General features: G+C 56.1%; 1 protein-coding gene across 3 annotated transcripts in view; it reads right to left on the minus strand.

Annotated features, from left to right (window-relative positions):
* The window catches only part of GATA3 (GATA binding protein 3), a 29,515-nt gene extending 24,071 nt beyond the window's left edge, over positions 1-5,444 (minus strand). For 2 of the 3 annotated variants that reach the window (XM_036228196.1, XM_036228195.1), the window contains exons 1-2: positions 5,206-5,444; positions 4,713-4,964 (exon numbers count right to left, since the gene is read on the minus strand). In XM_036228196.1, coding sequence (XP_036084089.1) covers positions 4,713-4,964; positions 5,206-5,242 — 289 coding nt within the window. In that variant the 5' untranslated portion in view covers positions 5,243-5,444. Of the gene's footprint in view, positions 1-4,712 lie in introns of all 3 variants that reach the window. The other variant, XM_036228197.1, reaches the window with a different exon arrangement.
* Between the last annotated feature and the right edge of the window lie 19,451 nt (positions 5,445-24,895).

Raw genomic sequence — 24,895 nt, forward strand, 5'->3', positions numbered from 1 at the left:
TTCCTTGGCTGCGATCGGTCAATAAAAACGGTGTGAACCAGCCGTGGTCGCTGCGCGCCTGGGGAGGAAGTGGAGGCCAGAGGTGCCGAGGCCGGCGCCGGCGCCCCTGCCCGGCCCCGTTCGCACCTGGGCGGTCTGCAAGCCCCAGGCCGGCGGCCAGCTCGTCGCGGGGAGCCCGGCGCGGCCCCGCGGGGCCTTTCATTGGGTGTCTCCATTTTAATAGTGGCCATTGTTGGAGCAATTAGCGAGAGACAATCACCGCCAAGAGGCGTTTAATTCGATCCCCCTGCGCCGGCAGCCGCCCGGGCGGAGGAGGAAAGAGCCCCTGGAGGTCCGCTCCCTTCCTTGCGGGATTTTGTCTGAGGAGTGGAAGTTTTAACGGTGGCGAGTCGAAAGCGGCGCGAGAGCGATCAGGTCCTGGTCCGGGACAAGGGGACACCCGTCCTGGGCCGCGCCAGCCCCGCGGGGCGCCCCCGGACCGCAGCGCCTGCGGGCAGCACGCGTCTGAGCTACGGCGACGCGCCCGTCCCCGGTGCCCGCTGGAGGGAGGAAAGCGGAGGCGACAGGGGGGTGGAAACCGGTCTCCCCGCTCCTTAGCCCCGGGGCGCCTGGCCCCCACCTCGATCACGCGAACCGCGTCCCCATTTCCTTCCTCATCGGGGAGGAGGGGCAAGGCCGAGAGAAGCCCCCGCGGCGCGCGCGCCTCCCTCTCCACTGAGCCAGCCTCGCCGCCCCCTCCTCCGCCTCGGCCCTCGGATTAGGTTACCGTGGCCGGGCGAGGATTTTTACTGGATACGAGAATAGCACAGGTAAAGCTGTATAAACAGCCCGCCGGCTGCAGGACGGGAGGGTTACGCCGGGGACACGGCCCCAGGCGCCACCGCCCGGCCCCGGCTGCGCGGCTGAAACGGCGCCCCGAGTCGGCGCGGGTTAAGCACGCGCCACGTTCCGTGGTGCGGTCCCCCACCCAGGCCCCGTCCCTGTCCCGCATGAACTGAAATGCCGAGTGGGGAGCGACGTCCAAAGGCGAGGAGCCGCGGGCAGGCAGGGCGGGCAGGGGAGCTGTCCTCTTGGAAAGAAACAGCGAGAAAGGGACCTGGGGCGCGGGGGCGCAAGGCAAAGGGGGCCCTCAAAACTCACTGGCCAAGGGAAGATGCCGGAGGTGGAAACGTCAAAGGGGAAGCCCGCGGGAACCGAGGCGCGAAGGGCTCCGCGCGCGCGCCGCTCTCTTCCCGTCTCCCACGCCCACCCGCCCCGGGCCTGAGTTCCACCTGCCCTGGGAAATGAGCCATCGCGGGGGGGGGGGGTGATGTGTGGTTTGATTTACTTTTTCTTTTTTCTTTCTTTTTTTTTTTTTTTTGCTTATTCATCTATCACCGGTTAAAAATCGGAAGGAAACCCGCCCCGGCCCGGAGAGGAGCCGCGAAAGCCGTGAAGCGTCAAAGAGAGATGCGCTGGGAGATGCCGCTCCCGCCGCCCCGCCTGCGGGCGATCCCGGCGCTCCTTCTGCCGCGCCCCTCTGCCTCCCCCCCCCCCCGCCCCGTGGAGAAAACCCCTCTGGTAGCGAGATAAAACATGGGGCAGGTGGAGGTGCGGCGGAAAGGGGGAGGGTGGCGAGAGGGCGAGGGATTTCTGTTTTGAACTGAACAACGCTCAGGTCCGGGGGCTGGCGAAGCGGGGAGCCCCGGGGCTGGACAGGAGAGGAGGGTTTCCCTGGGGGCGGGGGCGGGGGTGGAAGGGGGTGCGAGTCGCCCTGGAGGGGGTGCAGAGGGAGGGCGCGCCACCCAGCTCCCGCCAATCCCCCCCGCCCTGGCCTCGGCGGTTAGGGGACAGGTGGGCGCCCCAGAGAAAAGGAAGGGACGGAGGGCTTCCAGCAGGTCCGCGCGGGGCCCCGGGGCCACAGGCCTCTGATCCGGCCCCCATTGGTCCCCCTGACTCTCAGGAGGGGCGCGCGCGTCTGGACCCAGGCTCTTCTCCGACGGTGTCCTCAGGCGATGCCGGCACGCCCGGGACGTGGTCGGCGGGCGGGACTCAGCCGAGTGAACCCCGGGCCCCGGCGTTCTCGGGTGCGCGCGGGCCCTGGCCCCACTGCCCAGGTCGCGGCCTCCTGGCTCGGCGCTGGCCGCCTCGACCGCCTCTCCTCCGGCCACTTCGGCTTGTCATTTCGGGAGGAGGGCTTTATCTTGGGGCTATGGTGGTCTTACTTCTCTAGCTTTGCGGGAAAACGGGGGCGTGGTTGTCGCTGGACAGTTGCCGGTGGGCTTCGAGGGGAGGGAGTGTTCACGCCGGGAGCGGGAAGACGCAGGAGGCGATTTCGTTCTTATCTGGAGGCAGGAGGCAGGAGCTCCGAAAAGCGGGAATTGTTGGCGCCTTCCCTCCGACAGGGGGGACACGCCGGGCCCCCGCGGTCACCTCCGCGGGCCTGCGCCGGCCTTGCCCTCCGCTCCCCCACGTTCGGCCTGCCGCGCGCTCGGCTCTGCCGCCCGCCACCCCGTGGACCCCAAGCAATTTATTATCTAAAACAACTCAGCAGCATCATGCGTGAGCCCGCAGGCCCGCGGCGAGAGACACCCCAAGAAACCGGGACATCGTTCTTCTTTCTCGCCCTTCCGAGCCCCGCACCTACCGCCGCCACCAGCTCTAGTCCGTCTGTCCAGCCGCCAGAAGCAAAGTGGGGCCCGGACTCCAGCTCGTGGCGCCTTGGCCGAGCCGCACTTGTGAAACCTCTCTGGTTACTTCGACCATTAAGAGAAGGATGTGGTCCCCACACAAAGGCTGAGCGCTGCGGCCGTGCCCCACGGCCCAGCCCCGCGGCCCAGAAGTGGCTACGATAACCCAAGGGCGGACACCGGGCTTTGGGACTCTGCCCCACACACCTGATCGCGTCCCTAATGCCACATCCCACAGTTCCTGCCACACCTTGCCTTACCCTCCGCAAGAGGGGTTCTCGGCCAGCCAGCTGCCACACGCCTGCCGCTCTGCAGGCCCTGTGTGTGGCCCCTGGCTGCTAGGGGTCGCAGCAGAGAGGCCCCCTCAACCAGCGCCTTAGGGGTCCACTCCTGTCCCTTCCCTACACCCTAACTCACCCCCATGCTATGCGTCTTTACAAAAGGGCAAGGCAGAAATTTCAATAAAGGAAAATACACCCCCCCCCACCCTGTCTGCATTTTTGGTAGGCAAACCAACCCAGCCCTGAGTCCCCAGGGCTGGCAGACGCGTCTTGTGTGGAGCGGAGGGTGGGCCTGCGGGGTCCACGGCTTGTGTGCCCGGAACCACTCACTGGTGTCCTCAAAATCCAGCTGGCTTCTCAAGCCAGGAACCTTAGGCCTGCAGGGCAACTGGCAGGCAGCTAGGCCTCCTGCTCCATCCCAGGCGGAAGGCGACAGCGGCACCCCAAAAACACCTGGGGCTTGGTCTGTCTGACCTGGTAACTGCACCCCAGCTCGGATTTAAATGGGCAGGAAACACTTTCCTCAGAATCGCACAAACATGTAAGAGGTTTCATGGCCACCCCCCTCCCACAACCAGCCATCTAGGGCCTGCAAGCATCTCACATCCAGACACCTGGCTTCACTCTGCCGGCCTCGCTGGGACTCCCTGCCCCAAGCCTGTGGCCGGAGGACCACCGGCCCCTACACACACCTTCCCAACACAGCCGCTAAGCAGTGAAAGGGCTGCAGATGCTACTTTATTATTTGTCCCTTTAAATTTCATCTTCTCCCATCTACCACCCAGACATCCCCAGTGAATGTGGCTGACAGAGGAGGAGAAAAGGACCAGGAGACATGGGGACCAAAGCGGAGGGGGGACCCCGCCGGTGGCCGTCGGTTCCTCTGCCCTGGACCCAGTCGCCTGTATGAGTCTCCTCAGCATCCTGGCTGGGCAACTGGGAGGAGGCGAAAATGTCTAAAAACAACTCTCCTGCCCAGATTCCCTCAGCCTCCCTCGCATTTTAACGTTCTCTCTCTTGGTTGGGACCTGCCTCTAATTAAGTGACATCTTGGAGGTCTTGTTGGTCCAGTGTCCCAGGAGAAAGTAGAATTCTTGTCCCCTCTGCCCACCCTCTCCCCATGACCCTGGGCACCCTCTCGGAAGCTACGGGTTTCTTACCCACTTCGGGCCGCTCCAGGAAGCAAAGGCGCCTCCCCGTCACCAGGTCCCCCCTTCTGGGGGGGAGGGGGGATGCCAGATGCCCACACATCTGGGCTCCAACTTTTATCTCACAGAGCACAGCTGTTTCTTTAATTATATGCAGAGACAATGAGCCTAAACACACACTTGTAAGCAGAGGGAAATAAACATGAAATTGACACTTGGACCTTCCAGCCACCTTCAGGACAAGGCTGGGCTGCTTCTCCGCAAATGAGCTCCCCCCCCCCAATCCTCTGCACCCCTGTTACGGAAAACACGTGTCCGGCCCGGCCCGAGTCTTCCCACCACCTTCATTTTTCTGTGTGGTTTTCCTTCCCGTGCCCCCCACTCTAAGCTCTTTCCTCCAAACAAGGACAGACACACACGCACACACCACGCTCGCCCAAGGTCACTGCAGAAAAGCCCGAGATTTCCAGTGACCAGGAGGAACAATAAGACCGAGGTCTCGGTCCCTTTCTTCCAGGGGCGGCTGTCCCTTTGCAGCCGAGACCTCCTTTGAATTCTCTCCACGTGGAGCGTGGAACGCGAGTGCAGAGTTAGAGAAGACAGCATGCACTGACCTGGGTGGCTCGCTCCCGCGGGCCAGCTGTTTTTTATTTTTCCCTCCCCCGACTTGACTTGCCGGAGGAGAATGGAGAAGGCAGGACTGACAGGCAGACTTGGCCACCGTGGTTGCCTCTGCGGTCCCCGCTGCCCCAGCTGTTTACGGCATCTCACGCCGGCTTCCAGCAAGAAGTAAACCCTGGGCGATGTGCATCCTTCCTGGGAAGCCCTCCCTCCACCTTCTCCCGCTGACTGTAGACAGCAGAGCTCTTCCGGGTTGCGAAGGGGGGAAGGGAGGGGGGCAGAAGGCTGAGCCAGGAATGAATCTCACCCCCTTTTGCAAACATGCAAACCACACACAGGGGCCGGGTGATGCTGGCAGAGTTTGGGGGATGGGGGAAGATTGCCTGACATGTGACCAGCCCCTGGCGCCTGCAAAGCCCACTGTCTCTGGCAGGGTCACAATTAACAGTGTACTTGTCACCGGCAGTTGACTGGGTCGCTACCTACCGTAGGTGTAAAGACTTCTGTGGAGTTTTCCTCCCATTTTTGGAGGAAGTGGGGACCCCGTGGGAGCATCTAGAGACACCACTGGCGGCCACCGTTGCAGGGCCTGTGTCCCCTGGGGCGGTTCTCTCTCCCTTCCGACTCGTCCTCCTGTTTCTGTCCGTGCCGACGCCTCAGAAACGCCCACACGCTTCGGCCGCCGCCGGCCAGTAAGTTAGGAAAAGCAGGATGGACGGGGGCTGACTGGGCTCCGGGCCTCCTCCCCGTCTTTGGCTCTCCTTCCTCCTGGTGGGCGTGAAAACGTTTGGAGGCAGGGGTGCCCACGCACACACTAAGTAGAGGTTTGGGGAGAGGCTCTGGGCGGGGTGGGGGGGCCAACTCATAAAGAAGTCTAGGGGAAAGTTACCTTTTAGGAGAGTAAGATAAGAGAGAGAGAGAGAGAGAGAGAGAGAGAGAGAGCGCGCGAGCAAGCTCCGAAGCTAAAATGTCTAAGGCAAACGACCTGTGCATGAGTCTCCCCACTGGACCCAGCGCCCTGCAGCCCTGGTGGAAGGCCCCCCACCCCTGTGCCATCCCTGTTCCTACTGGTGGCCCATCAGAAAAGCCCACGGAGGAGTCTGTGGAGAAAAGGTTTCTGCAAGAGTAAAGCGAAACTCTATAAACACTGGGGGAGAAAGGTCAGAGTCCGTTTGTTTTGACAGGTAGGGCTTTCCCTTCACAATATTTATACAATGAGAATATGGAGACTGACTTTAAAAATAAATACGTCTTTGGGGAGAAATTAAATAAAACCTGTGCCTTGCCCGGAAAGGAAGTCGAGGAGTTGCTCGTGCTGGAGCCAGGTAGGGCGCAGTCGCCGGCTCAGAGGCGCGCGGAGCTCAGAGGCGCCTGTCGGGTGGCGGCGGGGCCGAGGCCACTGGCCGGCGCGGCCAGCACGAGCGGCGCGGGGCCGGGCCCGCTGGGCAGCGCCGCGCAGCGCGGCGTGAGGGCCGAGCTGGCCGCGGCGCCCGGTGTCCGCAGAGCCGGGGCAGGCGCTGCCCAGGCCCCGGAGCCTCGCGCTCGGGCGGGCCGGAGCGCCGGGGGACGCGGCCGCCCCCGGACCCTGGACCCCGGACCCCGGACCCCGCCGCTCCGGGCCGCGCCTCCCTCCCACCCTGGGGGTCCGGGCTGGAGCCGAGAGCGCGGAGCGCGGGGCCCGTCGTCCGCCAGCCAGGCCAGGGGAGGAGAAGCCCCCTCCCCCCCAGCCGCGGAGGGAGCCCCGAAGCCCACCTCCGTCACGAGCCCGGCCCCTCCTCCGCCCCCCCTGCCCTCTCGCGCCCGCCTTCCGCCACCAAGCGGCCGAATCCAGTTCCCTGGCGCCAGGGCGCGGAGCCGGCGGCGCTGCGCCTTGCGGGGCGCAGGGAGCAGGCCCCGCTGCCGCCGGCGTGTGCCCCACCTGTTGCCGCGCCCTTGGCGGGGGGCGGCGTGGGCCGGGGGCTCCGGGGCCCTGGAGGCTCCCGAGACCCCCTCGCGCCTCGTCGCGCGCTGCCACTTGGGGAACTGGACGGCGGGCCCCGGGAGGGGTCATCCGTCACCCAGACGGTGACCATTGTCTCCTCGGCCTCGCTGGTAGCTGTACCCCACGTCGTCGTCCACTAGGCCCGTGGGGGCCCTTTGCGTCTTCCTCGGAGCTGTCCTCCCCGCTCTGGCCCCTCTTGGGGGGGTCACTCTACCCCACGTCCTCCCCGCCCCACACACACCCCAAGATTCTCCTCCAACCGCAAGGCCCGAGTCCCGTCCCCTCGACCCAGGATCCCGCCCGCACCGCGAGGCCCGAGTCTGGCTCCCGCTCGCGCTTCTCCAGCGCTCGGGGCCACGGCGTCCCCGCGCCCCCCGGGGAGCCCGCGGGGCTCGCGGCCCCTCTCTGCGTTCCCTTTCTGCCGACGCGGGCACTTGCTCGTCCCCGGGTCTAAGGTGACTCTGGTGAGGGACAGGAATGCGATCGCATACGGCGCCGCTCCCCCGTCACCCCAATTCCACCTCTAGCAAAGGAAGGCTTCATTCAAGGACATTCGGCCGCCAGACACTCCGACTTTAAAAAGAAAAAACAACCCGACTCACGCCATGAAAACACAACTGGTTTTCAATGTGATGGTCAGACAGGGGCAACGCTCAGAGACGCGCCTGCCGGGCACTCCTTGCCCTGATGGACTTAGGGGTGGACCCCGCCACTCACTGGGGATACGAGAGCGAATTCCTCCGGGAGGGTTGGGGAGACCTGACGTTGGGGCAGGTGGGGTGCAGAAAGGAGAGAATTTATCTTGAGAAGGTAAAGAGAGGCGCCGGGCGCTTCGTCGGACGGCTGAAGATTTATTTATTCACGATTGGTGGACGCGGGCCCCTGCGCGCTGTAAAGATGTTGCTTTAATGAAGCCACAAGTCGCTCTCTGAATTTTAAAAGCTCCCACTCTGTCTCGCTGATTCGTGGTTCGGGTCTCTGTGCGTGTGTATATATGTTCGCGAGCGACAGAGAGAGCAAAGCGGCCTTCTGCTGTTCCCCGGCCACTGTCCGAGTTAAAGGCTGAGGGCCAGTGGGTCCCTGGGTGCTCAGGGCCTGGTGTGGTCCGGAGAGTTAGAGGGGACAGGGTGACTTCCCTCTCAAGACTTCAGCACTCTCAGATGACCTGTTTTATTGAGAAGTCCTTGCTTGGGGTGCCCGAGAAGACGGGGACCCAGCTTCCGCCAGGCACAGACTGCAGGTGCTTCTCACCTACGGCCAGGCCCCTGCCCACCGTGCCCTGCTTCGCGGGGTGGGGTGGGAGGAGGTGTGAAAGACCACAGGCCTCTTCACCCCTTAACCCTGGGCAGGAGGTCCTCCTTCCTGGGTTTGCATTCAGAGGCTGAACCAGGCAGAGACATGTTCTGAGGCTCCTTCTGGGCCTGGGGATGGAGCTGGGTTGGGGGCCCTTCCCGAAGGCCATCGCACCAGGCTAATCATCCGGCACCAGCATCCACCGCTTTAAGTCGCAGGTCGCGGGGAGCCACATGCCTCCAAGCAAAGGCTTTTGGTTGAGTTTTAAATATAAAGGAAAGTCACCGGGCTTGTGGAGATGGGAGGTGGATCAGTAAACGACTGAACAGATAATAGAAATAGTGTGGCCTGCATCTCTGCCACCACCAGCAGGTAGCTGTGAAGTTCACCTGTTGGATAAAGAAAAAGGAGAGAGATCCTGTGGGAAGGAATAATCGCTGGCAGGATCTTCAATCTTTCTGAGATGTCTAGCCACTTAGACTTGCTCTGCGCAGGGCTGGGGACACCGTATATCTGTTCTTCCAGGGTTCCAACACCCCGTTTCTTTCCCCTAAAACACAGGCGAAATTTTTCTCTCTGCCTGCCAGTCCTCGGCATCGTCCGCCCGTCCTTTTTTCTACCTTCCTGGGCGTCCCTTCACATTGGGTTAGTTCTTTTAAGTCCCCTCTCCACCAGATGAAAACACACTCGACATTAGCCTTGGTTTGAAAGTTCTAATCTTTCAATTCCTCTCATTGAGATTTAATTTATTATAAGTGCGCAAGGACGGGGGCTGTTGAGAGGATGTAAACGGGATCTGGGGTGGGGACAACCAGTTCTTTCATTTCTTTTTTTCTTTTTTCTTTTCCTAACAGAACACTTTTATTAAACTCAACTTTCGGGTCTGTGACTTTGCCTCTGTCTCCCTGCCCAAGAAGGCAGCCTGTTTGGGGGTGACAGGGGGGTACAAGACCCTTGTCCTGTCCCTGGTCGGGAGCGTTGGGTGGTGCAGAACCTTGGACGTCTCAAATAAAAGTTTCATGAAGCAGTGGCTGGAAATTTAAAAAAAAAAAATTGAGACCTATTTCACCCAGGCGCCCTAAATAAATAGCCCCGTTTGCAAATTCCTATCAATTACTACATGATGGGAAAAAATCCTATCTGAAAATAAAGCACGTGGACGTGGAGAATTTTAATTAAATCTTACTGTGGATATAATAACATGGAAGTGATTTTTCATTCGGCGCTTGCCTGCTCACCAGTGTTTTATGGCGTTTTCTTGCCTCTGACTTTATTTTAAAATATTAGACGAGGTGGAGAATTATAAACGAGTCTTTCCTTATCTGTACTGCTCACATATCCAGGATCAGAGGAGCTGATTAAGAAAGAAGTCAGAGGCAACGTTGGATTCATAATGATTTGGAATAATGAATCCTTATCTCTGCTTTCCAGATTATCTGCCTTTCAGCTCCCAATGTTTTGTTACATGGGATAATTTATTGCATCTAATACATCACAATGAATCTGATGGTAGGAAGTGATGGCCAATGTTGTGAAAAGAGGACTCTTATTTTTTATCCCGGGGCAATGAAACTGCTTTTTGCAGTTTTTAATTGGGAAAATATAAGGTAGATCTGATAAAAAAAAAAAAAAGCGCTGGGTATAATCTTGCCTGCTCCCCGCTTTACCATGCCGCTGTTTAATTAGTGTGTCAATTTCAGGCTGAAATTAACAAGATCGACCTGAAACCAGGGCTTAGTTTCTCCCCAGCGCCCAGATCCTAATTTTTAACATGATTTATTTTTATGAAAAAGGAGATAATTAATCATAAACACTGACTAAAGCACAGAGCCAAGTTAAGATAAAATGCCATTTGCATCTTTATATTGAAAGATAGCAATGATGTTAATTTTCCTGAGATTTTCTCCCTCCTTACCATCTCCTGCCCCCACGAAGCTCCCATTCTGACAGCTGCCCACCCCAGCCCCATTTCAAGTGAACGAGAAAAGAAAAATCAATTCCAGATTTCTTTCAATATTCATTGCTCTCTTTTTAAAAGTATGATATATATGTATATGTATATGTAGATATGCACATATATATATATGTGTATGGTTCCTCTGGCTTGGTCAGCACTTGCAGAATGTGGATGGGTGGTGGGTGTACCTGCCCCTTCTCCTAGACACCCCTCCTAGACCTACCCTCATCATCTTCCCTCCATTTCAGAGTGAGAAAGCAGAAGACACACATCTCATTTAATGGTTAATTAGTTACAATAATTGGCATTTTTGTTTCTTTTGTCTTTTGCCCTAACGCCAAAGGAACAAAAGCCATCTCAACGCAACAGGCTTTACTCTCTGCCTCTTGTAGGATGGATTTCAAAATCCAAGGCTGTACCCAGAGCCTCCCCCGCCCCTACGAGGACATCGGCAGCCACCTCCAGGCTTCAGGAGGTTGAAGGGGCAGGAGCCACTGGTAATTTGCTCTTTAAGCTTTTTGTGCCTGTTGATTACTTTCTGGTTGCTTGGATTAAACAATTGTTGCAAATATGCAAACCAGTGAGGAGAGATTCATACATATTCGCTCTCCAATTGCCCCTCCTGACGTCAGATCATAATTTGCTGGTAATTGGATGGCTTGCCCCCGAATAATGCTCATCTGAAATTCTCCACGTTTCTCTAGGTTGCAGTAGATTTCGTACTGGGAGGTGGGAGGAGGACTTGATGTTTTTTGTTTTTTGTTTTTTGTTTTGGGAGAATTCTTTTCTGTTTCCTGTAGTTGCTATTGACTTTCTTCTTCTCCTACACTTAAGTACGTTTACGTCTGAAATGCGAAGATATGGAGTTTGTTTCTTGGGAATGTGATTTTGCAGACAGTCCCTGAGTAGGTCGAAGAATGTCGAACACGGCAGGTAAAAATGGAGGAAGTGGTTCCAGGGAGCCCAGACTCCTTTCCTCCAGTGGCTTAGATCGACAGAGTCCCGGATGCCCCCCTTCCCACCTTTCAGAGCTCCTCTCCGGAGACAGCCTTAGGCTCCCCATTAGCTGGAGTTCAAGACTCAATTCCTAAGTCTGCCCCACACTCTCCAAGTAGGCAGCCACGTAATCACAGATTTTAAAAGCTCGAATCTCGATTATATAAAGAAATTTCAATTTTGAGGTGGGGGGGAGAGAGAGAGAGAGAGAGAGAGAGAGAGAGAGAGAGAGAGAGAGAGACTGGGAGAGAGAGAGAGAGACCTGACTTCCTGGGGTATTTTCCCTTCCTCTTTCACTTCTCTTTGGCCTTAGTGGATGTTAGTGGATGGCCCTCAGATGTCTAGTTCCAGTTTGGTGTTGATACTGTGTTGATACTGCTGTTCCCTCCCCCTCTCGTCCCTCTCTTTAGGACACATTACTCCCAGAATTTCAAGTATCAATTATAAGGAATATTAATTTCTCAGCCCCGAGCAGTGAAGTGCAGATGATCTGATAGGGAGGAAAACCCGAGCTCCCCTAGATGAAACAGACCAGCAGAGCCTGCTGGGCCGTTCCCATGCCCAGGTGAACATTCAATTTCCCGGCATTATCTCCACACTTAAACTCGCTTTCTCCATTTCTGTGCCAAGATAAATTTGCATAATATTTGCAGCTGTAATTAGCTGATGAGCATCTCCCAGCCTCCCCTTTTGTTTCTCTCTGCATCTGGTCTTCCATTGATGCCACATTTGATCTTTAACAGACAGGATTCCCAATAGAGGACTGCGTATCTTATCTCCTCGGCTCCAAGATCTTTTAAGAAGGAGGGAGGAAGGGAGAGACGGGGTTTGGGGAAAAGAGCGAGTGAGGAGAATGAAGCTTCGCTAATCAGAGTTTGAAAAGGTTGCGTTGGAATAAGGTATAAAGTGATGGAACAAACCGAATCCATGGAGAACCACGGTGGGCGGGGGTGCGGAATGGTGGAGTCTGGAATAAGCGGGTTATGATTTAGAGAGTTCGGGAGCGGGGCCGGAGAGCTCGGGCTGAGACCTGGAACCCGGATGGGGTGAGGGGGCTGTGGGTGCCAGCCAGCCCCACCCGTGGGGCCCTTCCTCCTTTTCTGGGGGACCCATAATTGCCAGGGCTTGGAATAAGACACTCTGTTGGGTGCTGCCCTCGAGTCCAAACTGGAACTTTTGAAACCAGACGACACGTTTATCTGCCCATCTGTTGGTCTCTGGTTGGTAGAGGGCACAGCAGTCCTGAATTTCTCATGTGCTATCGACGCTGTTTAAAAGGAATAACTGCCCCCTTAAAAAGAAAAAAAAAAAGAAAGAAAAAGGAAAAAGAAAAGAATCAGAAGACAGGGAGCCCACCCCGGCGAATAGAGCCCCCTGCGGAAATGGGGCAGAACCAGGAACGTGTCCCCTCGCCTGGTCCTGGTCGTCATTGTTCTGATACTTTTCTGACTTGGGTGGCGGCGGGTGGGCGGGCGGACGGATCAGAGGAGCCACCGGTTGGATCGGTATTTGTGGGAATCCGGAGGGGCACGGGGAGAAAGGAAAGGGAAGAGGGAGGAGGAAAAAAAGAAGACGAGAGAGAGTCGACTTTCATGCCAATCACTGGAACAAATAGCTAACATTTAACGTTTACACCCGCGCTGGCGGCGCCCTGGCGCGGCGCGGACCCGGGGCCGGGCTAAGATGTCGCGAAAGCCTTTGGAGAAACGAGTCTCCAGCTATCAGGTTCTCCTCATGTCCCCCTTTCGCGAGGCTTCGGTTTCAGGCTGGACTTGTCCGATGTCTGCGCCGCTGCTGGGAGCTCCCGAATGAGTGTCCCGGACGCCAAGATCAAATAGCGCCGGGGGCCGGGCGGTTTGGTTAGTCGTGCGCGGCGCTCGGGGCGCGGACCTAGTGTGGGACCCGCGGGGGAGGGGGCAGGGAGGAGGGGGGAGGAGGGAGGGAAGGAGGGAAGAAGAGGAGGAGGGAGGGAAGGAGGGAGGGAGGGAAGGAAGGAGGGAAGGAAGGAAGGCAGGAAGGAGGGAGGGAGAGACCCAGACTCAGATGGGTCGGGAGACCCCCACACACCTCCACACCCTTGCAGGGCAAAGTAAAGCTCTCAGTTTGCGAAAAGTCCCATAAAAGTTTTTTTTTTTTTTTTTTATAATGAGGCCAATTTTCCAAAGTAACTGTGAGAAACTGGGCTCTCGCCAACGTGTGCGTGTGCCTTCGGTGACTGCATGCTCTCAGGGCCTCAGTTTCCCCACGGGCTGAGGGGCTCGAGCTGCATGGTGGCTGAGGTCCCTCCCTGCTGGGGACAGAGGGCGGGCTGCGCGCGCGGGGCGGCTGCAGGGGGAGGGAGCGGCGTGTGCGGAGGCGACCTGGGGCCCGGGACCGCCCCCCGCAGCCCGGCCGCTGCGACTTGCAGCAGAGACGGCCCTACAGCTCCTCAGCACGAGCGCGGGGGGCCCCCCGGTCCCCAGAGCTCTGCAGTCAGAAGCAGCAGCCACCACGCCGCGGGCCCCGCCCGGCCCGCCAGGGTCCTGGGGCGCTCTCCCCGCGGGGTCTTGCGCCTCCTACGGGTCTGCAGACGGGAACCACTTTTGCGGGGAGAGGCGGGGGGGTGGGGAGCGGGTCGAGGTCTCTTTCAAAATTCCCCGCTCGGGTGTCGGAGCCCAAGTCCCCGCAGGCGCAGCCTCGGGGCTGCGAGCGGGGCTCTCGGGGCTCCGCGCCCAGAGGAGGAGTTAGGAATCGATTAACCGCAGGCGGCTCCTTAGGAATTGTGGTCTTCCCCCTCTCCCCCCCCTTTATTTTTGAGGCCCGGTTTCTGTGCCGGAGGAGGGGGCAGGCGCGTGCGTGGGTGTTTCAGCTGCGCTCCCGGCGCCGGGGGGTGGGGGTGTCACGGTCGGGAAGTGGGGCGCGCCATGCTCGAGGATTCATTTCCCGAGTCGGAAATGGAGTGGAGGCAGCAGGCAGCCGGCAAGAGGCTGCTGCGAAGGCCGTGCTCTCAGGCTCCAGGGCTGGGACCCGGGGGACCCCCCAGCCCCCATCACTCCCCCTCGGGTGCAGCTTGGGGTCCGGCCAAGGCTGAGCCCCAGGCCCGGGCCTCTCTGTGCAATGCCCGTGAGCCTGCAGCGTGGGGCTCGGTGCGGGACCCTGCGGGGCAGTGAGGGTGGGGGGACCCCGCGGGGGGGGGGGGCGCGAGGACCAGGTCCCCGAGCGAGGGGGGGCGGGGCCCCCGTCTTCTTCAACGCCCCTCCTGTTGGCGGGTCTCTTCCCTTTCCTCCGTGCAACTCTCCATGAGAGTCGGGAAGACGAATCACGATGCTACTTTCCCCTTCTTTCTCGAATTAAAACGAGAGAGAGAGAGAGAGAGAGAGAGAGAGAGAGAGAGAGAGAGAGAGAGAGAGAGAGAGAGAGAGAGAGAGAGAGAGACGCGCGCGCCTCCACGAGCGTCCGGGTTCCGGAGGAATTCTCAAATAGAGCAGTGTAATTTCTCAGTTGGTTTTGATTGACATACTGTCCCTGGGATCATGTGTTAATCCCTTCTTCACTCAAGCCTTTTCATAACTCATTTCTCTCTTGCTAGATGGGGCCTCTGATGGTTACCGAGGCAACGACGATAGCACTAAGCTATTTCCCTCTCTGCGAGGAGACCATTATTCCGCATGCATAGGCCATTTGCAGCAGAGGTCGTCACAAAGTCATTCACAACACAGCACACGTTTATTAAACTTTTATTCTCCTTCCCCCCCGACACGGAAACTAGTTTGCACTTGTACCGGGGGCGCCATTGTCCCGCTCTCCGCGGGCGGCGAGGCCACCGAGGGCGTGGGCCCCGCGCGACGCCCCTGTGCGCACCTGTGCCCGGGCCGGGGGTCGCTCCACGTCCCCATCCGCCCCTGGGGCCTTGTCCGACGCCACCTCTGGGGCCTCGAGGATAAGAAGAGGCGGAGGCAGCATCTGAGCGTGGGTGGGACCGGCCTCCCGGGTCAGGACCCCCGCGCCTGGGGACTTGGCTAAGGCTCCTTCCCTGCCACCCGCTCGCACGCAGCCCCCTGTGGGTCCCTTCCTCCGAGCAGTCCCTGGGCAACGACGCTTCTCTCCTCCCCTGCTCGGGCTCCGCCCGGCCGAGGCCCCTCCCGGGTCGCGCTCCCGGCCGTGGCTCTCGAGAGGCCATCTCTCAGCAGCGAGCGCGCGGGTCTTGGGGTTCTCTCCCCAGTCTGGCCAGGAAGAGGGCCTGCTGGGGCCAGGGGTCCGTGCGTGGGGCGGGGGGCTGGCGGGTGCGGGGACCAGAAGACCCCGGACGTCGAGGACGGCCTGCCGAGGACAGACCGACCGGGCAGGGCCGCAGGACCGAAGGACGGCCAGGAGGCCGCCACTGCTCACCTTCTCCCGGCCCCTCCCGCCTTTCTGTTCCTTCTGGTCCTGCCCCTTCGCCCTGCCAGGCTTCGCTGGGGGCGGTGGGCCCAGTCTCGCCAGGCGCAGCCTCTGTGGGCTTGACTCCGCCCCCCACCCCAGCCTTTGTGACCCCTGCAGCCCCCAGCGCCCTGATGCGCTCACCACTCCTCAGCGTGTCGCGGGGCTGCCGCACCCACAGACACGGGCGCGTCTGGGAGGAGCGCTCGCCCAGCCACCTCACTGGGGCCTCTGGTGGGCACCCACCAGCCAGGACCCGGCTGCGGAGCTGGACCATGTCCCACAGACACCAGCAGAGACCCCAGCCCGGCTGGGACAGGTCCCAGATCAGCACCAGGGGCTCCCAGGGACCAGTGCCCTCCCAGAGCCTGGGATCCCTGGCCACGGGCCACCACTCTGCAGGAGGCCTCCTCGTCCTGAGGGGATGCCTTTTGCTTGGTGACCCGTCACTCCCTTTTATCCCTAGAGCACAGGCAAGGATGCTCTCCTTACCTGCGGAGGTGACATCGTCTGCCCCAGCCGAAGGCGCCTGGCTGGGTGGGAGGGCACTGAAGAGCCATAGTTGGTCCTCATGTGCCGGCCACCGCCAGCCCCACGGCAAGGGGAGTCCCCGGGGAGAAAGGGAGGGAACCTGTCCCAGGAAGTCACAGGCTTCTCCTGGGTCTCTCCTTCCCAATCTAGAATTGTCCCCAGGAAAATAATCTAGAGAAAGGAACCTCAGGCCACCTGCGAGGCCTTCCCAACGAGTGTCGGCATGCTGGCATCTGAAGCAGATAGGGGACGTGGGTAACAGGGGGCGGGGGGCTGCGGTGGCCTGAGCAGAGGCCACACGAAGTGGGGTGAGTGCAGGCGGCTGACCCGGCCTTTTCAAAGGAGACCCCGAGTGCCAGGCATGCGGGCTGAGGGCTGGCAGCGGGGCCAGGAGGAAGCAGACAGACCTCCTGCACGAGAGGGTCACAGGTCACATCTGACTGTGCCTGGGTGCTGGCCAGGAGCTGGGGACCTGGGTCTCTGAGTGTTGGAGCCTCACATTGGTGGGGGGTAAGGGGAAGGCCACAGAACTTCGGGGTGTTGGGGACATGCCCCCATGTGCCGTCAGGCTAGGGCCGGCGTACAGGTGCGTGCGGGTAGAGGGTAAGCGTGGCACTCCAGTGGCCAGGGGGCCTTGCCGAGGGTCAGGCTTGGGCACCACGTGCGACACAGCTCTCGGCCCGGCCGAGTTATCGCGGAGAAACCAGACCGGTGGGAATTCTGCCCCAGGAACACGGCTGTCCAGGTGATCCGAAGCCCAGGCGTGTAGCAAAGGCCGTAACGATATTATTATATAATTACAATAACCGCCTCCATCATAAATACGTAGGTTACAAGAACATGCTCACTGAACACTCAGAACGTCCTACGAGATAAGTTTATCCCTTTTCTCCAGGGACCCAGTCTGTCCGACGGGGACGCCCCTTCTCATCACTGCCCATGGACCTTCCCTCCAGAAGGTCTCGGGGACATGAAGGAATATCGATAGACTTTTGAGCCTTTATATTGATTCAGTCATCATTCCTTCCTTCCTTTGACACCGAGTCCCCCTAATGGACACCCTGCTAAGCTCCGAGGCTGCGACGCAGGAAGGAAACTTCCTCCGTCCACGAGTGGAGCGGGGAGAAAGACAGCAAAGTCCCCGCGGATGCGGCGGGCACTGTCACAGCGTGGCGTGATGGTGCGTGCGCCCTGGGGGGCCCCTGGCGCGTGCCAGCGAGGCCATCGGGGACACTCGGGACCTGACGAAGCAGAGTGGGGGCAGCAGGGGTTCCGGCAGGGAGCGCACGAGTTCAGTGGCAGGGGAAAGGGAGAGCCGGGGACCCGTGACAGGGCGGCGCCTTGAACGCCAAGCTGAGTGGCTTCGTCCTGCAGGCACGGGGCGGGGGGGGCCAGGATGGCCTTCGAGGAGAGGCGCCGCCGGCTCGGAGGCAGCTCAGTTACGGACGCGAGGTGGCATTCTGGCCACAGCCACACACCCGAAACCGAGGACCTGCCTTCATGTGTCCAGTTGTATAAAGTAAGTGAGCAGTGACATCGTTTTGTTTCGTTTTTGCTTTTGCTTTTCGCAAAAACGCTTAAGCAGAGGCAAACACTTGCACCGAGGCTCCTGTTTCCCGTTGTGTTTCACGGGCACTGCCGTGAGCCACCTTCAGGGCCGCAGCTTTGCCCGGACCTACCGTCCTCCGACCGTCCACCTAGTGCGACGGAGACGAGCCACCACTGCTCAGGAGGCGAGCGGCGACCCCGGCCGCAAAGCCAGGCCGGCCACCGCGTCTGATGGAGGGACGAAGAGAGGAGGGAGCATGCTCGTGAATATATGGCAGGTATCTACAAACCCTCACGCTAATTGATGGGCTCTCTGTATATCATCCCAGATAAAGGGCCCCCGCACAGTAAATGCTGATGGTTAGAACATCGCGATAGGGCTTCTTAACAAGAAGATAACGGAAGAGCAAGATATGTTTGTTTAGCTGCCTATAGATAAACCCGAGAGGTCTTTGTTAACTTTTCATGACTGATGGCGACCACTAACCATGATGAATAATCCTGGAAAAGGGAACCTTATTTAAAGTGCCAGAAACAAGGCCGAAATTTCTAGCTCTTCTCCATGCATGAGCCCACGCACATCACAGGACGTCGGCTCCCGATTTCCTCTCCGTCATTTCAAACCCTCAGCCGAACCCCCGAAGCCCTGGACCTTGCCCAGGGTGTGCTGTGTTCCAGTCGTTTGACACTGAGCATGTCTCAGGAGTTGGATGCACAGACAAACCTTCAAGGGAGCGGCAGGACCTTGAGAAACCAACGCAAACGGTTTTCTTGTCACTACGAACAGGTGAAAATCCGCTTTTCAATCCTTGTAAGGGACGTGGTGGCTGGAGAGGCTTGTACCCGCACATGCTGGGAGCTGCAAAGTCTTATTCCAAACTGAGGGCCGAATGTTTATCTTCGAAAGCTGAGGAGTTAAGCTTTTCTCACTGTTTTTAAGCGAAGTCTTGCCTACTTAGTCCATCATCCTTTTAACTAGGAAGAGTCACAGTATCGCTGTGCCCAGAGCTCACCCAGACTAAGGCACGATGTATTTCGCGCATCCGGTTACAGAGACCACACTTCTGTGCCGTTATCCTCATTACACCGTTATCTTTCATGCGATCTTTTAAGAGAAGGCCATCACTTTTACTAAAACCGTCATTTGAATTTTATCTCTGCTACAACGCCAGGGAGGAGGGGTAGAGTTGGCCCGACTGTATAATCTTCCCGAACCTGCAGACTAATCAGTGTTGATGGGAGAGGCGATAACCAGATTCGCCCCCGGTCAATGGAGGTCCCGGGTGACGTTTCCATTCTAGCCCACTTTTTAAGCCTCACACCGCTTTTGTGACGTAAGATGCGCTGTTTCTACTCGTCTTCGTGATACTGTCTGATTCCTGACGCTGCTCCACTTATATACATATTTAAAAAAAAAAAAAGGTTTTCTTGTGAAAAAAAAAAACCTAAAAAACGGACAATGCCAGTGAAGAGCAGCGAATGGCTGTGTCGAGGGCTGTTTGTTTTGGTGACACAACCTGTCAACCCACCTGGACCTTAACATTGTTCCGACCTTTTTTAAATTTTTTAAATTTTTTTTCCTGATCTGTGAGCACTAATGAAACACGATGAACAACTTTTCGAAAAATAGGGGCTCAAAACCGTAAACTCAAAACCATACTCCTGTTTCCAAGTACATTAAACATATTAAGAACAACAGCCATTTAATACTGGTTTCGCATCTGTCGACCTCATAACTGCACAAATTACACGTGACTCTAAATACGAAGTGTGGTGAGCTGTATGTAGTAAGTTTGTTGCGTTTTTTATATAAATATCCTTCAGACGAGTCTACGTACACAACATTCAATGTGCTTCTCGGAGACAAAGTGGGCCACTGTGACATCACCACGAACCTCAGTTGCCTGGGAAAGGAGGTGAGTAACCTCTCGTGGCAGAAATACCATCTCGCGACTCTGAATGGCTGGGACTTCCGCTGCATTAAATTGCCGTATTGTCTGTGGCTACAAACTGAAACACTCTGGCTGGGTTTTGGTAATCTGGTAACTTGAAGCCCACAAATAGGGCTTGGTATTTTGCAATCAATAAGTGGACCTTTTCTAGTGTTTCTAGTGATTTGAAACAAAGTCAGTGACAATGATTTGAGCATAAAAACGTTTGAAAAAAATAACTAGCCATCCAAGAAATGAAGCAGAGATGTTGAAAGGGCTTATCTTACCCTCTTAGAGGCCAGCAATCTGAGAGAAACAGTTCGAGTGTCGGCAGGGTCAGGGTCTGAGCAAGCGCCTCCTATGTTTGCATGCATGGCGAAGTCAGAGCAGGAGAACGTTCTCACTAGAGCCTGAGACGAACCTCTGATACTCTGGACACGAGGTGCAGGCTCCTGGGTTCATATGTACTTAGCGAAAGGGGGTTAGGAAGCGGAAAACGTCAGGCTCTGTCCACTTGGCTTCTTTCATTTTATTGACAATTAAGCGGCATAAATGCCTCTATGTTGTTTTATTCAACCTTTTGTAATTAAAGATACAGGCTGTGCAGGGAACGTTAGTTAATGTGCTCCATTCTGGTCTGCTAGGAACGTCCTTCCTTGAGGCTTTTGGAAATCTGCTCTTGCAGGAGGAAACCAGTCTGAAAGGGTGACGTCTGTGCCTCCTTTTTGTATCTTCCTTTTCTTTCTACCTTCCTCCCTCCCTCCCTTCCCTCCCTCCTTCCTTCTTTTCCCTTCCTTCCTTCCTTCCTTCCTTCCTTCCTTCCTTCCTTCCTTCCTTCCTTCTTTCTTTCTTTCTTCTCTCTCTTCTTTCCTTCCTTCCTTCTTTTCTTTTCTTTTCTAACTTTAAAACTCTTCTTCATGTTATTTGCAACCAAATTTACACTTTAAAAATCTAGAGGGTGAACACACGATACAATATATATATACATACATATATATGTGCCTTACTGCTTAATTGTACACCTGAAGCGTACTGGATTTCCTGAACCAATGTCACCATAATAAACATAAATAAATAAATATGTATTTTTTGAAACGTGGAGGGGAAGCAGTTTCTGACTGGGTGCGAGCCACACACACACACACACACACCCACACACACCCTGTCACCCGTGGCTCTGACGTCACAGCGGGCACTGGATACATTGCCTCTCCGACAGAACTCACTTCTTCATGCCTTTTCACATCGCGGGCAGGACGGCACGGAGATCTCGTGTGGAGGTCCGCGGAAGGTCGGGGCACGCGGTTAGCTGAGCGTGCTTCCTACACACCCGCCTGGCACGGTGCTCGCCGGCCACGCAGGAGCGCGGGCTGGCGACGGAGCGAGGGTCGTACACCCCTTCGTGGCTGCTCGGAGACCGCACTCTGCCGCGCGGCAGCCACCAGACACCTGTGCTTACTTGAATTTCAATGAGTTAGAATTAAATACAATTTGAAATTCAGTTTCTTAGTCACTGTAGCCACATTTCAAATGCTCTGCAGCCCATGTGGCCGCGGCTACAGCATCAGACGGTGCAGAAACTACAGACCATTTCCATCGCCGGAAACTCTACTAACCAGCCCGAGCCCTGGGATGGACTGACTGCGGTGACCAAAGAACACGCGCCTCTGAGTGGACAGTTCTCAATGCACAGAGCAGGGGCGCCCCCTCCACTAGGGGATGCGCTCACGAGGAGTGCACCCCTAGAGAGGGACCGCATTTACAAGGCCGGGAGGAGCCTCCCGTCTTAACCGTAAAGCTGGGTTTCCTCGCTTTATCTGACACCTTTACCGCACTAGGACTCTGTTGATTGAGAATGGGCATGCCACCGTAGGCCTGCTGAACGCAGGCGAAGCCAAAGCATGGCTTGTCCTCCGTGATTATTCCATTTTCTCTGAGACTGTTCAGTGTAATGATTAGAAAAGGCCAGTGCCATTAAATCAATCACATTTTGAGGTTGCATCTTACCGTTGGTTATACGGTCCTGCTAATGGATGCATTTAGGTCTGGGGTGGTGCAAACTTCTCCCTGAGCTGGAGATAAAAAGCTCCGGGAGGAAGCCTGTCCACCCCCACCCCCACCCCCTGGTGACCTTCTGTGTCCAATAATCAAATCCTTTGACAATAAAATTGCCTAGTTAATGTCTTGCCCAACTTCTCAAGTCTTGATCGTAATATCAAGATCAGTCTTGTGCTGGGGGTGTTGAAACTCAGAATCTGAGGCTCGGAGAAAATCCAGAGTTCATAGAGCGCTGGAAAATTATTGAAAGAGCAAGATAAAACGTATTAATGGATTAAACTGAAAAAGGAAAAGAGAGCCCCAGCAGATACTGGAGCCACCATCCCCTGAGCCGTTCCCGTGTGTTAAATGCTTTTCCTGCGATTTCACTGTTTTCCCAACTATCCGAAGCTGAAGTTCGCGTTCTTCTCTTACAGAGAAGGAAACTGAGATTTAGAGAAATTAAATGATTTATTCAAGTGCATTCAGAAGTTGAACAACAGCCGGGATTCATCCAGTTCTGACTTAAAAAAAAAAAAAAAAAAAAGTGTGCTCTTGGTTACTACCCTATCTCGATCCGTTAAAATTCAGGTAAAGGTCTGGACACAATTTGAAGACACGTAAAGCGGAAACTATCAATTTAATAACGTGAAGCTTATCAAACCCCGTAAGAACCTTAAGTGTGTGTGTGTGGGGGGGGGGATAGGTCTGGCCAATTCAACTTCATTTCTTAAAGTTGGTAAAAATATGGTTAGACAAAGACATTTCTTTTATCGTGAAGTGTACTTACCGGACAAGTGCTTGCAGGCCTAGGTGCCGTGTCCCCAGACTCAGGCAGGTCAGCTGACCACATCACCCCGACGGCAAATATGCCCGCCTACAAAGGTTTTCAGAGTGGAGTGCTTACAGGTCTGGGCCACCCTCTCCTCCAAGCGAAACGAAGCCAGAAAGCCCGCCGGCCGCACCCGTGGGCCTGTGTCCACCTGCGGCTTTGGGTGGAGAGTGACATCTGGGGGGTCATCAGTTGAGCTTCTACGAGGTGTCGTTCTGAGCATCCTTACTGGGAAGCCGTGGTTGCAGCTGGCCTCGCTGTATTCCAAAGTTAAAAAAATTGCTTTTCTTCATACTTTCTAAACTCCTCAAGTGTTTGTTAATGTTTTTTGTTTGTTTTTGTTTTGTTTTGTTTTTTTCCTCTCCTACCCTATTTCCTTGGTGAGAATTTGCCTTACCGTTGTTCCTTTAAGCAAAACTCTTCTCTGGCATCTAGTGTGAGCGGATTTACAAAAAAAAATTGGCTTACCAAAACTAGTTAAACACGTTACAAGAAAGGAATACTATAGACCAATAAAAACAAATTGGACTTCCATACACTGCATTGGGAACACATTTATTTCAGTAGATGGATTTTGCCTCTCTAGGGAGTCATGATCTTTTGTTTTTATTCAGTTTGGAATCCAATAATTCTTCCTGGGAGGTTCATAATTTTGTCAGCTCCCTCCCCTGCCCCCCCCCATTATTTTGTAAATTATGGAGAATTAGCACAAAAAAAGCGGAAGCTTACACCCAGTTTTAAGTGCTAGTTACACAGTGATGTCTGTGGAACCCCCTCCCTGGTAGAGACATGTCGGGTCCCCGCTCCCCCCACCCCGCACCCCCGCATGCCCTCGCCTTCCCATCCAGACTCGCCCGGCCCCGGCCCCCCAGGAAGCTGCCTCCTTTTACTTGGACCTTTCCTCCCTAAACCTATGGCATATGCTCCTCCTTTGGGACTTTACACACAAGGACTCACACTACAAATTCTTACGTCTGTGTCAGTTTGCCTGTGGGGGAACGTCCCTTAGTCTTGCTGACCTAAAATTGAAAATTAATCGAACAGTGGTCAGAAGGGGCCACTTTTCTGTGAACGCCTGGCTTGGATCCGTGTTGGGGGTGCACACTGCATTTCTAACGTTCACTGCCGGTCGGTCACAGCTCTCTGCGGCACTGGGGACGCATGTCACTCTGCCTGTGCCTCCCCGCGGCGTGCGGTGTGCCTTGCCCAGACAGGCGACCCATGACGGCTCTTCTGAGGAGTAAGTAGTATGTGGCTATGTCTCAGGGGATGACATCCGGGGCCTACTATTTGTTTTTGCTTAGGTCGTAAATAGCCGCGTCGAAATGGAAAGAATGAAGGAAAGATGAGGGATCGGTCATTTAGCAGCCCACTTCCAGAGAATTCCCTTTCTCACAACTAGCAAAAGTAGTTTAAGCAACATTCCACATGTGAGAAATCATCAGAATACAGCCTGGTAATATTCTGGGGTGAAACGTGTTAACCAGGAGCAGCACATTTTCTTCACACCGTGTACCTTGGTGATAGCCAACTCACTAAGGGCGGTAACCGAGACATTTCTTGGGTTTGTGCTGTTTTGCTTAAGGTAGTCAGTTTTTGATGAAGCATTTCCTTAATCAACAAGAAGACCAAACCAAACCAAAACAAAGCAAAAACAAGAAACCCCACGAAACTTCAAAGGGTTAACAAAATGTTGAGTAGGTTCCAAAAATATAGATTATCACTTTGGGAAAAGTACCTAAAATACGCTTCTGTTCTGAAAACCCAACAACACGTTTATACCGCATGGGTGTGTGTGTGTGTGTGTGTGTGTGCGCGCGCGCGCTGCGCGTGTATATACCTGTATCTGCATACAATGTCAACTCTTGTGGTTCCTAGGATAGTTACTGTAACCACTTGCTAAGCTTTTAAATATTTTGTTGTAAATCTAAACGCTACAAAGCGTAAAGCTACATCCTTAAAAACCACTTGTCACCTAAGGGGGACAGGAAGATTACGTGTAGAAAAATGGGGGAAGACCGCACGGAGGATGCTTGGGGTTCGATGAAGCACGTGTGGAAACAGCTGGAAAAGCGCAGAGAAGCGCCTGGGCCCTGCGGGAGGCTGACTGCTCAACTCCCCGCACGGGGGGCTCGACCTGGCCACGGCCGGCCGGCCCTCGGCGTTCCCCGCCGTCCCTGACCCTGAAAACCGAGTCATCCAGGACGGAAAAAGTAGCCAGCCGTTGTTTCGATACCTCACACGCCAATGGGACATTCTCCTTAAAGGACATTAAGAAGAAACCGTTTGGTGTCCATCCGAATGTCCACTTTCCAATGTCCCCTACTGGCCTGCACGCACGGATTAATAGCTACTTTACTCTTTTTGGGTGCAACGAACGTGAGATTCTCGAACGCACAGCCCGCTGGCGGGACTCACTGTCATCTGCGTCGCTCGTCGGGGCGGCTCAGCGGTGTTCAGACTCAGACGCCTGCAGCACGCTGCGGGCCGTGAAGTCGGCCCGCGCGGCCCTGGCCAGCTACGTCATCAGGATTCGTACTGGCCAGGTCTCCGCATCTCGGTTCGTTTTGTGCTTCCGTTTGGCTAGTAGGTCTTTGTCTCATCATCCTCTGGAAAGGAGGGCAAAGGCGGGTCAGGTGACCCGGGAGCGTAACGCACTACATTTTATCTCT

The sequence above is a fragment of the Rousettus aegyptiacus genome, unplaced genomic scaffold, assembly GCF_014176215.1.
Source record: "Rousettus aegyptiacus isolate mRouAeg1 unplaced genomic scaffold, mRouAeg1.p scaffold_m13_p_10, whole genome shotgun sequence".
In the NCBI taxonomy this organism is placed as follows: domain Eukaryota; kingdom Metazoa; phylum Chordata; class Mammalia; order Chiroptera; family Pteropodidae; genus Rousettus; species Rousettus aegyptiacus.